The 15,131-nt window shown below is 39.8% G+C and overlaps 1 protein-coding gene across 1 annotated transcript in view; it reads right to left on the bottom strand.

The window, feature by feature from the left end:
* ALDH1A2 (aldehyde dehydrogenase 1 family member A2) overlaps positions 1-15,131 on the bottom strand; it is a 98,120-nt gene that overhangs the window by 41,405 nt on the left and 41,584 nt on the right. Inside the window, exons 2-4 of the mRNA XM_066341660.1 lie at positions 13,180-13,284; positions 12,902-13,042; positions 9,388-9,517 (exon numbers count right to left, since the gene is read on the bottom strand). Of these exons, the coding sequence (XP_066197757.1) occupies positions 9,388-9,517; positions 12,902-13,042; positions 13,180-13,284 (376 nt within the window). The remainder of the gene's footprint in view (positions 1-9,387; positions 9,518-12,901; positions 13,043-13,179; positions 13,285-15,131) is intronic.

Raw genomic sequence — 15,131 nt, 5'->3', positions numbered from 1 at the left:
AACACTGCCACTTTTTTAAAACAAAAAAGCAAAGAAAACATTCCCCTCTCTACATACTAAGTGCTTAAGAATTTAGATGTATCACTTACATAATTTTGAAAGTTACTGAAGAAGTGAAAGAGAGAAGAAAGAAGTGTAAGCAAAATCTTAAAAAACTGACCTCATAAGGAATTGAACGCAAATCCATAATTGTGGACCAAGAGAAGCTGAGTTATGGGGAATAAAAATCTTTCCTGAATAAACTGTGAACAGACTGGACAATTAGCTAAAGGCTGGCAAAGAGAAAGAACTGAAGAATCTTCTGTGCCTACAGTTCCTCTGTGTAGTGAACAAAGAAATGCACGGTATTGATGCTTGGACTCTTCCCAACAGGGCACCGAGTGAAAGAGAAAAAGAAAGGGACCCGGAACTTGACTTCAGTCTGCATTCTCATCTGGTCAGTGCAAGATGATTCCTGACACCGCTAGTTTGATCTGGTTCCTGGTGAACACAAGAGCTGTGCTCCCTATGTGCACCCTTGTCTAAGGCTAACGGCACCTCAGTGGTCCTTCACAGCTACTATGACCCTGCTCCAAATCCCACCAAGTTTCTAGACTCAAGTTACCCAAAGACCAATCGCTCGAAAGCCATCTTCCTAAGTTCTGCTATATCCAAGTATAACTTACTCTGTTACTTACTCAAAAACTCTGTTAAATCAACTCATCTTTTAATAGTATGTAAATGGCTACTTGTTAGCTTCACCTTAAAGAAAATCTGTAAAACAACTAGTTTCATGAGCTAACCTATTTCCTTCTAATTTTTTCAAACCTAATAATTAAAATTAAAAGTGTTCACTACTTTATTGTATAGAGTCATCTTGCATGCGACCAGTGCCACGTGATATGTTATATTGTGCTTCTCAAATTTAAATGTGTGCACAAAGCACCTGGAGATCTTGTTACAATGCAGACTCTGAATCAGTAAGTCTGGGGTGGGACCTGCGACTGCACTTCTACCAGCTCTCAGGTGATGCCAGAGCCTCTGATCCTCAGGTCACACTCCAAGCAGTGAGCTTCCAAGGCACCAAGAGGGTCACGGGAAGTCCAAGGGCATCATCATTTTATAGTCGCTGACTTCATTTCTATTTATTTATTTACTTTCTTGCCTATCTGGGAGCTCTACTAATCTGCCTGAAAGTAGTCTGAAGTGTAGGAGAACAAAAACATACATATTTCTAACACTAACCCTTACAAAATATTTTCACATTCTTATTTCATGCTCAAAACAACTCTACAAGGGATAAAAATAAGACAATTGTTATTATCAGCACTTAAATTAATTTTTAAAATTTTTATTTATTCATTTTTAGTGAGAGAGGAAGGGTGAGAGAGAGAGAGAGAGAGAGGAACATCGAGCTGCTCCTGTATGTGCCCTGACAGGGGACTGAATTAGGACCTTCTGCACTTCAGCATGACTCTGTAACCAACTATTTGGCCAGGGATATTAATCTGCATTTTATAGAGAAAATATAGTACACACATATTAAGCTCAGAGTCATATAAATGGTTAAGTTGTGGCTTCTGGTCTTGAATTTCGATTATCAGACTTCAAGTTCATTACCCTTATAAATATATTCAAGAATCTTTTGAGAATAAGGTATTGGATTTAGGTATCACAAACCAAAAAATCAGTGTTTTGTCAAGGAGTGCAAATGGGGTAAAACGATCTTTTTGTGAACAATAACAATGATCGAGGATTTGGTATGTGGACACAGAGAACTCGCTTAAACTTCAGGATCTCAGCTACAACGGGAACACTGCAGAGCTATACCTTTCCCTCAGTGGGGGGAGCACAGACTGAGCACCTCCTTCCTCTTCATCTAGAGACAGCAGACTCAAAGGGGCGACAGGGTTAACTTCTCTCTCCCTTTTGTACCTAAGGTGATATATAGTGAGTACTCTTCTCTGCTAGAAGTAAAATTACATCCCATTTTCCCATCTATTATGTTAATAATGCTTTCCAAATATGGCAAGATGACTTAAAAGGTTGCTCCCTTCATTTCTCTAGCTTTCTGCTATGAAGTGCACCAGCTTGATGCAGAAACAAAATCTACACCAAACACAGTCCATTTGGGGCTATGGACATCTTAGGAGAGGGCTCGGATCAGTATGAAAGGATTGTACTTGATGAGGAAACAAATGTTCTGAATACCCCAATTTGAGCCAACAAGTTAGACCATAGTAACTATGCTGGAGAAAACTAAAGAAGATACCAAGACAGAAATACTAAATCACATGTGCAGGACTCTTATCTCTCAGCCTCTTCCCCATTTCATTCAAGAAAGTAACAATTATAGAGTAATAGATATTGTTCTCACAGGAGTTTAAGACACACCCAGGACACAACTTCTCTGATGTTTTTATACCTCAGTGTTTATACCTCAAAAAGAATATAAATTTATTACAATTAAATACTTGATCATACTATGAATTTGGTTGAACTGAATATGTGTATATTGAGCCATTTCTAGAATTTATATTAAGAAAGTCTTTTTCCCTAAAAATGAGTAATAGAACAAGTTTCTGCTGTATTTATGAAATACAACTGAGCCACTGTTCTATGTTCTTTAATAGGGCCCTTGTAAAATTACACAGGAGAGATAGCAAATATTTAGTTAATTAGAACATTTAATTACTCGGATTATTCCTTTAGGCTAAACATTATATCTTAAAGGAGATTTTATAGTTGCTTGAAAAAAACTTTGAGAGAATTTTTATTCTCATTAGAATATCTGGGCCCTGTCCATGTAGCTCAGTTGGTTAGAGCATCATCCTGATACACCAAGGTTGTGGGTTCAATTCCCAGTCAGGACACATACAAGAATCAACCAATGATTCATAAATAAGTGGGACAACAAACTGATGTTTCTCTCCCTCCTTTTCTTTCTCTCTCTCTAAAATCCATAAAAACTTTAAAAAAGAAAAAAGAATATCTGACATTATCAGAGTCTTCATAAAAACCAGACAGTGTTATGGGCAATGTATACAATAAAATCAGAAAAATCTAAATGCGCCAGAAATTGCCTGACCAGGAGGTGGTGCAGTGGATGGAGCGTTGGACTGGGATGCGGAAGGACCCAGGTTCGAAACCCCGAGGTCGCCAGCTTGAGTGCAGACTCATCTGGTTTGAGCAAAAAGCTCATCAGCTTGGACCCAAGGTCACTGGCTCAAGCAAGGGGTTACTCGGTCTGCTGAAGGCCCGCGGTTAAGGCACATATGAGAAAGCAATCAATGAACAACTAAGGTGTTGCAACGTGCAATGAAAAACCAATGATTGATGCTTCTCATCTCTCTCCATTCCTGTCTGTCCCTGTCTATCCCTCTCTCTGATTCACTCTCTGTCTCTGTAAAAAATAAATAAATAAATAAATAAAAATTAAAAAAAACAAAACAAAACTAAATGCGCCAGAAATTGAGGAGAAATGTATCCAAAATGGACCTCAAGAACTAGCTCTCAATTACAATGCTGAGTATTTCGAGAACTGCAGCTAATTTTATATACTTGGCCACAGTAAAAATAAGATTATTTGATAGTATAAACTCTGTAACACAATTCAGCAAAGGGGAGCCCATCTTCAAATCTCTAATCTGTGTACAGAATTTGCCTTTCGAGAAGCTAGAAACCATTTGATTACTCCAGTATTAACCAATCAGACCAGATACACAGAACTATTCCATCATGTACCCTGGGAGATTCCTGTATATTTTGACACTGAACAGACCTCACTGAACAGTTTACAGTCATAATGACAAACTATAAACACCTATACAAACACTGAGACTTTACATAACTTGACTTTTCCGGACCTCAGTTTGCCTGAAAAATGAGGAGACTGGCCTTAAGGATTCCAGAGGCCTTTTTCAGCCTTCAGCCTCTCAAACAGGCTACATATATGTGAAACAGAATTCACGACCTCCTGTCACCACCAGTTCAGCTCCCACTAACTACACTGCGTCGTTAGGTGGGCAGATCAAATAGCTCCTCACTCTCAGTGAACAATAAGATTTCACCATATGTGCTCTTTGTTGACAAAACTAAACTAGATCTAGCTTGTTGAATAAAAAAGCCTTAGGATCTGAGTCCTAGTGTTTTTAACCTATCATTTAGTTTAACAGGTAAAACTGAAAGGAGATGAAAGTGAATAACTACTGGTAATTACATATGACCTGGATAATTTTTTAACCTTTTCTAAAGGCTAATGTTTCATAAAGCCATTTTTATATCCGAATTCAGCTTAAAGCACAAACTATATTCTCTCTGCTTACATATCACAAAATGAAACCAGACAGTTACAGAGGAAAATCATACACAAATCAATTAACCTCTATTTCTCCCTCTGTTAAATGCAAACAAGTTTTGATCCTTCCTCCATTATAAGGAGTTTGTGGACAGGAGGGGGGCTGAGGATTCTGATACAAGTTTAAAATAATCAAAATAGGGAAAATAATACTTTGCCTGGTGAACAGCTAAGAGATTAGAGGTAATAAAATGAGCATAAATAAAGTGCTCCATAAATCATAGTAATGGTGATTATTTATCATCACAATTGGAAGATGCCATAGTAGGAGGGTCAGAGTGTAGAATTTGTGGTCAGAAACAATGGCTCCATTGAGTGTCATAGCAAGAAATAAGAGACAGTGCTTTAAAGCAGTGGTCCCCAGCCCCCGGGCCGCAGACTGGTACCAGTCCGTGGGCCATTTGGTACCGGTCCGCAGAGAAAGAATAAATAACTTACATTATTTCCATTTTATTTATATTTAAGTCTGAACAATGTTTTGTTTTTAAAAAATGACCAGATTTGCCTGACCAGGAGGTGGCGCAGTGGATAGAGCGTCGGACTGGGATGCAGAGGACCCAGGTTCGAGACTCCAAGGTCTCCAGCTTGAGCGCGGGCTCATCTGGTTTGAGCAAAAGCCCACCAGCTTGAACCCAAGGTCGCTGGCTCCAGCAAGGGGCTACTCGGTCTGCTGAAGGCTCGCGGTCAAGGCACATATGAGAAAGCAATCAATGAACAACTAAGGTGTTGCAACGCACAATGAAAAACTAATGATTGATGCTTCTCATCTCTCTCCGTTCCTGTCTGTCTGTCCTTGTCTATCCCTCTCTCTGACTAACTCTCTGACTCTGTAAAAAATAAATAAATGAAATTAAAAAAAAAAATGACCAGATTCCTTCTGTTACATCTGTCTAAGACTCACTCTTGACGCTTGTCTCGGTCACGTGATACATTTATCCGTCCCACACTAAAGGCCGGTCCGTGAAAATATTTTCTGACATTAAACCAGTCCATGGCCCAAAAAAGGTTGAGGACCACTGCTTTAAAGGGAACAACATCAAGCCCCTGGTGAATCAAACTGATACTGCATGATTCTGTGATATTATGCAACTGTGGGCCGTGAGTGGGACACAATGGAGAGGAACTGAAGGAGCTCTCAAGTCAGGAGGAGAAAGAGCTGTCCAGGGGATAGCTTAGAAGTGATCATCCCATAACCCTTTTCTCCTCTCCCCAAATATTCTAGAAGAGGCTACTACTATACAGGGAGAGGGGAAAAAGCAGATACTTCTCCTTCCAACTGATTATCCATCATGAAATCAAAGTGCTCTTTCTAAAATGCAATTTTGATCAAGGCACTCATCTATTTAAAACAGTTCAGTGACCTACCATTGCTGTGGAATAACACTTGTGGCATAGTTTTCCCAGCCCCGAGCTCCCCATCTTCCCTTTCTGGCTATACTTTCAGATCCACTACCACACTCTACTCTCTGCCCTCCATGCTTTGCCACCACCACCTGTGGTGGCCCTATCTCCATCTTCACTTACTTACCCTCTGGATATCATCTCGTGTGTCTCACCCTCTTCTCCAGGAAGCCTTAATCCTGGGTGAGACTCCCTCTCTAATGGAATCCCATTAAACTTCACACTTCCATATCTGAATAAGCCACACTGTACTGCAACTGCTTGTCCACTTGTTAGTTTTCCTTACTATTCTATGACCATCTTGCTTGCCTTGGTAGCCCCAATGCTTAACATAGGACCTGAAAATAGCAGGTGCTCAAAAAAAACCTGTTGAATGAATTAATGTCTCTGAAAATATGGGTGAATGACTAGGGGCTGAAGGTGATGCCTGGTAGAGGAGGAGAAGGAAGAGCTCTTCCCATTACACCGTAGAGTGCCCACATTCTTATATGGGAAGGCGTGAAAGAGACAACAGCATAATCCTTCCTGCTCTTTCTGGTTCTGATCTTTTAGTGTCAGAGATGCTAAGCTGGATGAACCATGGAGTATGTTCAGTGTAACAGAGCAGTCTTATACTTTAAATAAAAAACAAACAAACAAAACTTTCAGCTTTAATTTTTATGGGTGACCAGGCAAAACTGTGCTTTTCATTTCTATACTTCCTCAGAAGCAATGGTTCAGTATTTGCTAATTCAGTGTCCACACCACCTTTAGAGAACAGAACTACCATGAATAATGAGAATCAACTATATATTAATCTAAAAATCTGCAGAGGCTTACAGGCTTCACCGGGGTAGCTGTTCTCCTGTTCTTCCTACCCTGCTGACCTGCCCTCCATGAGAAGGGGTCTACAACGGCTTGGGCAGAAAGAGACCTGGGTTTGAAAAAGTACTTAATAGCCATGTGACCTTGTTTAAGACCCTACAGCTTTGCTGTCTCATTTCCTTACCTGTAAAATGGGTGCAGTATCATTTAAAATCCACCCTGTCTCACAGGATCACATTTTATACTCTCAAGTGATATGCAAATATAAAGTACATTATTCCTTTATGTTATAATTCTAAAGAAAAAAATTAAGGTGTTTCATAGGGAATGCATGTAATACAATAAAGACCTCATGACTAAAAGCTAACAGCCTTTTTATAGTCTAGATTTTATTGGGAAAAACCAAGAATGCAGAGACAAAATCAAGCTCATGTTAAATTATGGAGTTACAAATGACAAACACATGGTTGTTTAAGCATAAATAAGTGAATAATAATGACCCCTCTCCCCCTGATCTTCTCCTAGAATCCCCCTGGTGTAGTCCAGCTGCATGCTCTAAGCTCTCAACTCGCCAAATGGGTCAGGGCTGAATTTGTGGGACCCTACAGCCAAACCCTAATGTATCTAAAACTGGAACAGAGAGGAGAGCTGTTAGGTTCACATTCGCCTCCATCTGCCTCACATCACAGTGAGAGCTCTTGCATCCCAAACCCCCAGCCTTGTAGGAGCTCTGCAGATAGATCTGACCCTACAGAGTCCCTCATCCTGGTGTCCTGCTAAATGCACTTTAAGAAAAATTCAGGTAACAAAAAATTACTTAACATTTAAGAGAATTCCTCACTTTTTTTCCTTCACAGGCTGAACATCAATTTATGAATAAAGGTGGAGGGGTTACAGTGAAAGCCTTTTCTAAGCCCTGTATTCCTAACTACTAGGTCAACATCCTCAGGACGTCCAGAGAACAACAGAAGAAAACAATGAAGCTATGGACTAACCACTTCTTTGCCAGAGAAAGTAAGAGTCAAGCATCAAACATTATCAGAGACATCAATAATTCATTACCTAATCAGGCTTTTCTCACTTAAGGAAGCAAAAGAAAATCAAGACATTGTTAGACCAAATAGAGATTTATGCAGACAGCCTTCTGATTGCTCAGACTCACTTAGGCCATTCAAGTAGGTCCTGCAAGTGATGCTGGAGAACAGGGGTTCTGTAATATTCCTGAGGCCAGGACCAACTAGGATTCTGACACTCTCTAAGGGCAATCTTCTCCACCTTCTTTTTGAGTCTTCTGGGCAGGGGAACCTCTGGATAGCAGGAAAGAGTGCCGATAATCCAAAGCCCACTCTCAAAGGACTAACATTCCACATGTTGCATCACTCATGGAGTCAATTTTAAAATACCTCAGTTGATTAGAGCAACGTCCTGATATGCAAAGGTTGCCAGTTTGATCTCCAGTCAGGGCACATACAAAAACAGACTGATGTTTCTGTCTCTTTTTCTTTCCCTCCTTTCCTCTCTCTCTAAAATAAATACATAAGAAAAAATAGTCCTTTGAAGTCTCATCTCTGTCCTTTCTCCACTCTCACTGTGACGGCTTCTCTTCTTGCTGCATGCCTAAATCTGGAATCACTATGGCCACCTGCTTATTGCTGGTCTCTATCCATTCCTTACTACTCAAGCCAGAGGGCCTGCACCTCAGGCATCACCTGGCAGCTGCTCAGGAATGCAGAACTGCACTTGAAGAACTGCTCCAAGCCATCTGCGTCACCAGACAACTCTCCCCTGCTTACAAACCAATACTCTTCAGTCTAGGAAGGCCCTTACAGGGCACTCCCAAGTTGCCAGCATTACCCTTCACTCCTCCTAGCATGCACGGGGAAAGCAGTTGTTTTCTGAGAACACAGGCATGGTACTAAGCAGCATCCAGGAGCCACTCAGTAAACGTGTATTTTCTTCCCTTGTTATCTATTCACCACACCCGAGATCCACACAGCTCTTTCAGTCAGTTCCTTTCCTGTCATGGTATCTCTTCCTCCCAGTTTGCAAAATGGATCCTCTAGTGAACTGAGTCACCAGGCTCTAATGTTAAATTTTCAGCTCTAGCTCTAATGTTAAAATTTTGGCTCTACAACTTATTTACTGGGTTATTTAGAAAAACAACTGAACTTCGCTAGGCCTCACTTTCCTCCTCTGACAATGAGGATGTTAGTAACAGTACTGTGCAAACACTCGGTGTGGTGTTAGCCATCCCCAATATTCACGCTCAGGTCAAGGATTTCCAACCAGCTGACTTAGTTTGGCTATTTCCCTGTCCTTTAAAGGTGGTTATTTTTATAGATTGTGAAAACAATTCATGGTCAATATAGAAAAATATTTTTTAAACCGAAATACATCATCCATAATCTCACCAAGAGAAAACAATTGTTAACATTTTAAAGTATTTCCTTGCAAACAAGTAGATCTCATGTTTTAGGAGAGAAAGAACTAGGTCTATTCCTCTCAGAATTTTCCCTGACTTCCCCACGCCCGAGGCCTCTCCACACCACCAGGACCTAACCGGGCACAGCAGCTGACAAACACGGACCTGGCCTGTTCCTTGGCTGCCTGATGTATTGATGTGAGTGGCTTGACCCTGCACTTATATGTGAACTATCTACATTTAGAAATACGGACATGGTCAGAGTGATGTAATTTGTTTGGTTCCTTTCAGCATAGGCTGCTCGCTGTAAGTGTGCCTACATCTATGTTCTATGTTCTAAGAGCACTTTATGTTTGGTGGTGAACACGTATTTATAGTAGAAAGCCTCATGTTTCTTTTTTCATTGTATTCGGATTTCACATACCTACAGGAATGGTCATCCCGTGAATTTTATCAGCCCAGCCTGCGTAATACCGAAGGGTTTTGATGACCCCCTGTAAATCCACATAAAAAGCTTGCAGGAATGGTTTGCCACCATTGAGGGATTCCATGGTCTGCAGGAAAAGAAATAGAGAGAATTTTCCAGTGATACGCTCAATAATTTCTGGAGCAGAAGAAAACAGAGTGAGAGAATACCATGAGTATGAACAATGATGGTCAACTCCGATTTCTCAAATACAATTTTAGTACTGCCAGTTCAGTTTCCAGTAAAAACCACATACGTATATGTGTGTGTGCGCGTGCGCATATTATTTTGCCTGTGTGTTTCCAGTAATCACCATCCCAATACATAAGCACAAGATTTCTTCAACAGATGATAAAGAAATACTCTGCTTGTCAAACAGCTTCTGTTATATTAGTGGTCAGATCTGCGGGGGGATTTTTCAGAGTCAACACCAGTAATCTGAATCCATAAAGAGGAGCAGGGACGTGGGCTTTTATACAACTGATGAGAATATAAAACGTTTTCCACAGCTGCCAAGACCCCTGCTGAGAAATGGAATATCCACGGTGCACAGTGAGTTTATTTATTGCCACCAAATAAACAAGATCTCCTCTAGGGAAGCTCAGGCTTTAACAACTTGAGGGCTGGTTTTCTGTAAATATTTATTTTAACAACCATTATCTATAGGAGTGAAGTATCTGATTCATTCAATGAAAATAGAGATATTAAGCAGTTTTAGATGGTTATTTCAATCATGTGTTCCTAAAGTGGTTAAATCTGTAACAATAAGAATTACAAATGAACACCCTGAAATGCTAAGAGTATTTTGACTTGAGAAATAGTAAAGGTGTTACAAGTTGAACAAAATAAATAAAAACATGTTTGTAATCTCATGTCCTTCTCTTTAGGGACTTTTTATAACATTCTGCTGTGAAAACGAGTGCTGACAAAACTAATGTTGAAACATTCAATGACATGAAAATACTATTATTTACAGTGCGGTTTATCCACTCACTACCTGTATAAGATGAAACTAATTTTCAAATATCATGTTACTTATCACTGAATATTGGCTCATGTTTATTAAAGGGAATTAAATTATTTCCCAATATCTTTTAGAACATTTATATTTTCATGAGATGAGCAGTGCATTCTGCATAGCTAGCAGAGAGCCATCTACACAGCATAGACTGGAAGAGAGTCTCAATAACTAAAATCTGGGTGCCTAATGGTCCCTATGAGCTACTGACACCAACAAATTTGCCTGAGAGTTGCCAGCCCTCGGTTTACTTTCAACTGTGTTTACTTGGATGCAGTATTCACTCCAGTTTTCTGGTCAGGAGCTCCCCTATATGTCAGAGGCTCCCTCTTATTAAAACTCACTCCTCTCACGACCTGGTAGAGTTTAAAAGTAAGAATGCCATTTAGATGGCATCACAATGAAAATTGTCAGAAAAAGAATGGCATTTGAATTTTATGACATGAAAATATAACTGCAAAAATGAACTATATAATCATCTAGTACAGACTGTTAATCTAATGTTGCAAATATTTAACTCAATCAAACTAACCCTTACAGACCATCAATGAAGCTCCCACTGACCATTTATGTGCCTGGAACTGTGCTAGGGATTAAAAAAAGGTAAAATACAATTTTCACTTTCAAAGAAATCACAATCCAGTGAATAGACAAGTATATAGACAAGCATTCCCCAAGGTATTCCAAAGTATTCAGTTTTGTGCAATACTGATAGGTCAGCCAAAAAAATTAGTGTCAAGGCTTAAATAAGTTTGAGAAATATTGGGTAGGGCTTTTCAGAGCCTTTAACATGTTCTGTGTCTTGTGAATCTCTAAGAAAAAGCCATTTCACCATGAAACACATTTTTAACATATGCATAAATAATTCCTTGAAGTATCAGATTAGAAAATGTTTTTATAAACAAGTAAATGTCACATATGGCTAGAGTGCCAGACCACCTCCAAAAAAACCTCAGTTTTGTTCCCAGAGTCTGAACAGATCCCTGAGGGGGGTGGTTGGAGGGAGGAGCCGTGGTAGAAGTGATATTGAGGAAGGGTACTGATGCTCCCTCTCCCAAAACAAGCCCCATGTCGCCTGTTTGCCCAAGTAGATGTCAGGAGATAGTGTTCATGGTTTGAATGCCCTGACTAAAAAAGAGTGCCCTGAATATTCATTGATCAATGTGGGTCATCGGTTTGGAGACCCCTCATGTACAGTACAGACATTCCCTAATGGTTTCAATATCCAAAAAGTATGTATTCTCTAACTAAATGACTTTTATTTTAAAAACAGCAGCAATAACAACAAAAAACATTAGGAGAGGGGAAGTTCCTTATGTAAGAAAAGAATTGTTTTAGTGAAAGGAAGTTGCTGAAAGTGAGAAAAGAGCAAAGGGAGTTGAAATGCATGAGAAGTCCCTGGCATGCCCTGTGCTTCTGAAGGGATTCTCTTCAGTCAAGAGGCATTAACTCTGGGGAGGTAAAAACTATACTTTTTGATTCTTTTTTTTTTTTTTTTGTATTTTTCTGAAGCTGGAAACGGGGAGAAACAGTCAGACAGACTCCCGCATGCGCCCGACCGGGATCCACCCGGCATGCCCACTAGGGGTGACTCTCTGCCCACCAGGGGGCGATGCTCTACCCCTCTGGGGCGTCGCTCTGCAGGGACCAGAGCCACTCTAGCACCTGGGGCAGAGGCCAAGGAGCCATCCCCAGCGCCCGGGGATGGCTCCAGCGCATGCGGGAGTCTGTCTGACTGTTTCTCCCCGTTTCCAGCTTCAGAAAAATACAAAAAAAAAAAAAAAAGAATCAAAAAGTATAGTTTTTACCTCCCCAGAGTTAATGCCTCTTGACTGAAGAGAATCCCTTCAGAAGCACAGGGCATGCCAGGGACTTCTCATGCATTTCAACTCCCTTTGCTCTTTTCTCACTTTCATCTTTGCTCCAATGGAGCCTTGGCTGCAGGAGGGGAAGAGAGAGACAGAGAGGAAGGAGGGGGGGGGGGTGGAGAAGCAAATGGGCGCTTCTCCTATGTGCCCTGGCCGGGAATCGACCCCGGGTCCCCTGCACGCCAGGCCGACGCTCTACCGCTGAGCCAACCGGCCAGGGCTACTTTTTGATTCTTAAGTGAATCGTTCGGTATTGGTTTTCTGCAAGCGGTATGGTGACTCTCCTGCTGCTTAACGGTTTTGTTTTGTTTATCCAAGGTGAGCAGAAGAAGGCATGAAGGGCCTTACCAGACATGGGGAGCTATGGTTTTGTTCTTCAAAATTCATTAAGAAGAGACACTCAGCTGGTCCTCCACTTCCCCCACCTGACCATGAAAGCAAGACACCTCTCATTTTCTATATGTATTATGAACTCCTTAGCTTGTTCCCAGGTCTGCTCATGTCATAGTTACAGAAAGACCGAGGAAGCTCAGTTCCATGGAAAGGTAAATGTGGGGAAAAGACAATGTTTTCTTAGGCTACTTACTGCAAGAACTGCCCTGTCTCGTTCCACCAAGTCTGCCAGTTTATCCAACAGACGTCCTCTTTCTGAAGCATCCATCCTTCTCCACACCGACCCGAGTGAGAAAGCCAGGCGGGCGGCCTGCACTGCTTTGTCTATGTCTGTCTGTTAGGGAGAAAGAGGCACAACTGAAGAGAGAAAGAGAGGACCATCTGCTCTTATGAAAAAGGTGATGAATGAAGGTCAGTGGTAGTTTCTGGAAAGTAATTTCATAGGGAATCTATTTTCTAAGAAGGACATACCTTGTCCGCCTCTTGAACTTCACACACCTGTTCTCCTGTGGCTGGATTATAAACGGGGAACACTCTCCCACTCTCTGAGTTCTGCCACTCGTTGTTAATAAAAATCTAAAGGAGGAGACAGCAGATTGGGGTTGGTGAGACACGTGACAGGAAGGTAGCTGAAGACTAGCTGTTACAAAAGTATTACAGTAATCATATTCTAAATGCTTGCTGGTACAAAATTAAAGTACAGGATTTGAAGAGTTGTAAGAGACCCTTACAGTTTCACCCCCAATTCAGGAGTTTCCTCTATGATATTTTTTTACCTCCATGTCATCCAAAGATTAAACACTGTATAGTGAACCTGTCAGCAGTGGGAGTCAAATAGAATGAAAGGACAAAGTCTCATAAACCCTTAAACATACAGTGAGGCTGAGATAATATTTATCAATCGCCCCAGTTCTGGTCAATACCTGTAAGAAGTAAATCGTGGATTAAACTGGCAGTGGTCAAACCTTAGATCTTAGTCAAGGCTTAAGTGTCTTCATAAGGAAACTTGAAGGCCACTGGAATCAGCATATACTTAATTTATAGTCAGATACTGAACTAAGCAATGACTCTGACTAAGCTAACTAGTGAATTTAAAAAGCTACAAGTTAATTCCAAGTTAGATTTCTTTCTCTCTGCTGGGTAGGCTACATGGCTTAGCAAATTGGTCTCTCTAAGCTTTCTTAAGAGACTTGGTATGCTTTAAAAATTGAATTTAAATTAAATATTTTAAAAATGAATATTTTATTAAAATGGCAAAAAGTCTAATGGTTTAAGAAATTATTCTAGTCAATTTCTCAGATTTGTAAGATATCAGTTAAAAAAGAAGGGAAAATATAAACAAAATCTTTAAATTTTTTACTGAAATTAAGAATAAAACCAAACTAATATTTTGGACTATGAAAGCTGAAAGAATACAAAGAAATATTTTACTCTAAAATTTATGGCATGACAATGAAAATTTCTGAATTCATGAGTCCATCAGTTAGCCAACTTAGAACAAATCCAATGATAGCAGATCTGTTACTGCTTGCCATTTTAAGTCACAGTCGAGGCTAAATGAGTATACAGCCACAATTTCAAATATTAAGTTCTAGATTATTCCAAAGCTTTGCTTTTTCCTGGATTTGATAAAAAAAATAAAATAAAATAAGAGCCTGCATTGAAGGAGTTTTCTTTTCCTGAAGACTTTTTAAGATAAAGAGGGAAAAAGACTTTAAATCTGTATAACACTTAATACAACTGTATTAAGGACAAACATGATGACCTTGTAATTTCATACATTTTATAATTTTAATATATAATTTATAAACATGCTTAACATAATATATTCATGTATTCAATAACTGCTTAGCTACTTCTAGACACAGGAGAGACCAAGATGATTAAGAGTTCCAGCCTTTCCAGGAGAGGTCTTATAGTTTCTAGTAGTTCATTAAATACTCACAGCAACCCTAACAGCAGGATTTTATTACCACTACAAATAAAAGAGACAACTGAGAGGTCAGGAAGTTAAGAGTTCTAAGAAGCAGGTTCTCATAGTGGCTCTGATTCAAAGTCTATGGCTCTTTCCACTATACCATGGTTTCCAGGATTGCCCAGCCCAAAGAAACACAACTAATTAGTTAATGTCTAAGCCTAAATTAGAGCTTTAGCTCTTGGGACTCCTGGTCTGGTTCCTTTTTTACTCCATTTAACAAATATCCTAAGAGTTTACAGTTCTCATCATATCTGCATATTCCTTTGAAACACTATCTAAGGTAACAAAAAAAAAATAAGAGGTTAGTTTCATTAAGGACTGATATCTAAAGTATTATCAGGTTTAAGGAACAAGAAGTCTTGCCAATATTCCTTATTCCTTTTATCCACTGTTTATCTACTTCTTAATCTCTAGAATTTCATCACAATTCAACTTCTTTCTTAAG

Source organism: Saccopteryx leptura, chromosome 6, assembly GCF_036850995.1.
Source record: "Saccopteryx leptura isolate mSacLep1 chromosome 6, mSacLep1_pri_phased_curated, whole genome shotgun sequence".
NCBI lineage: Eukaryota > Metazoa > Chordata > Mammalia > Chiroptera > Emballonuridae > Saccopteryx > Saccopteryx leptura.
Note: the sequence above shows the minus strand (reverse complement) of the source record. Positions and strands in the feature narration are given on the sequence as shown.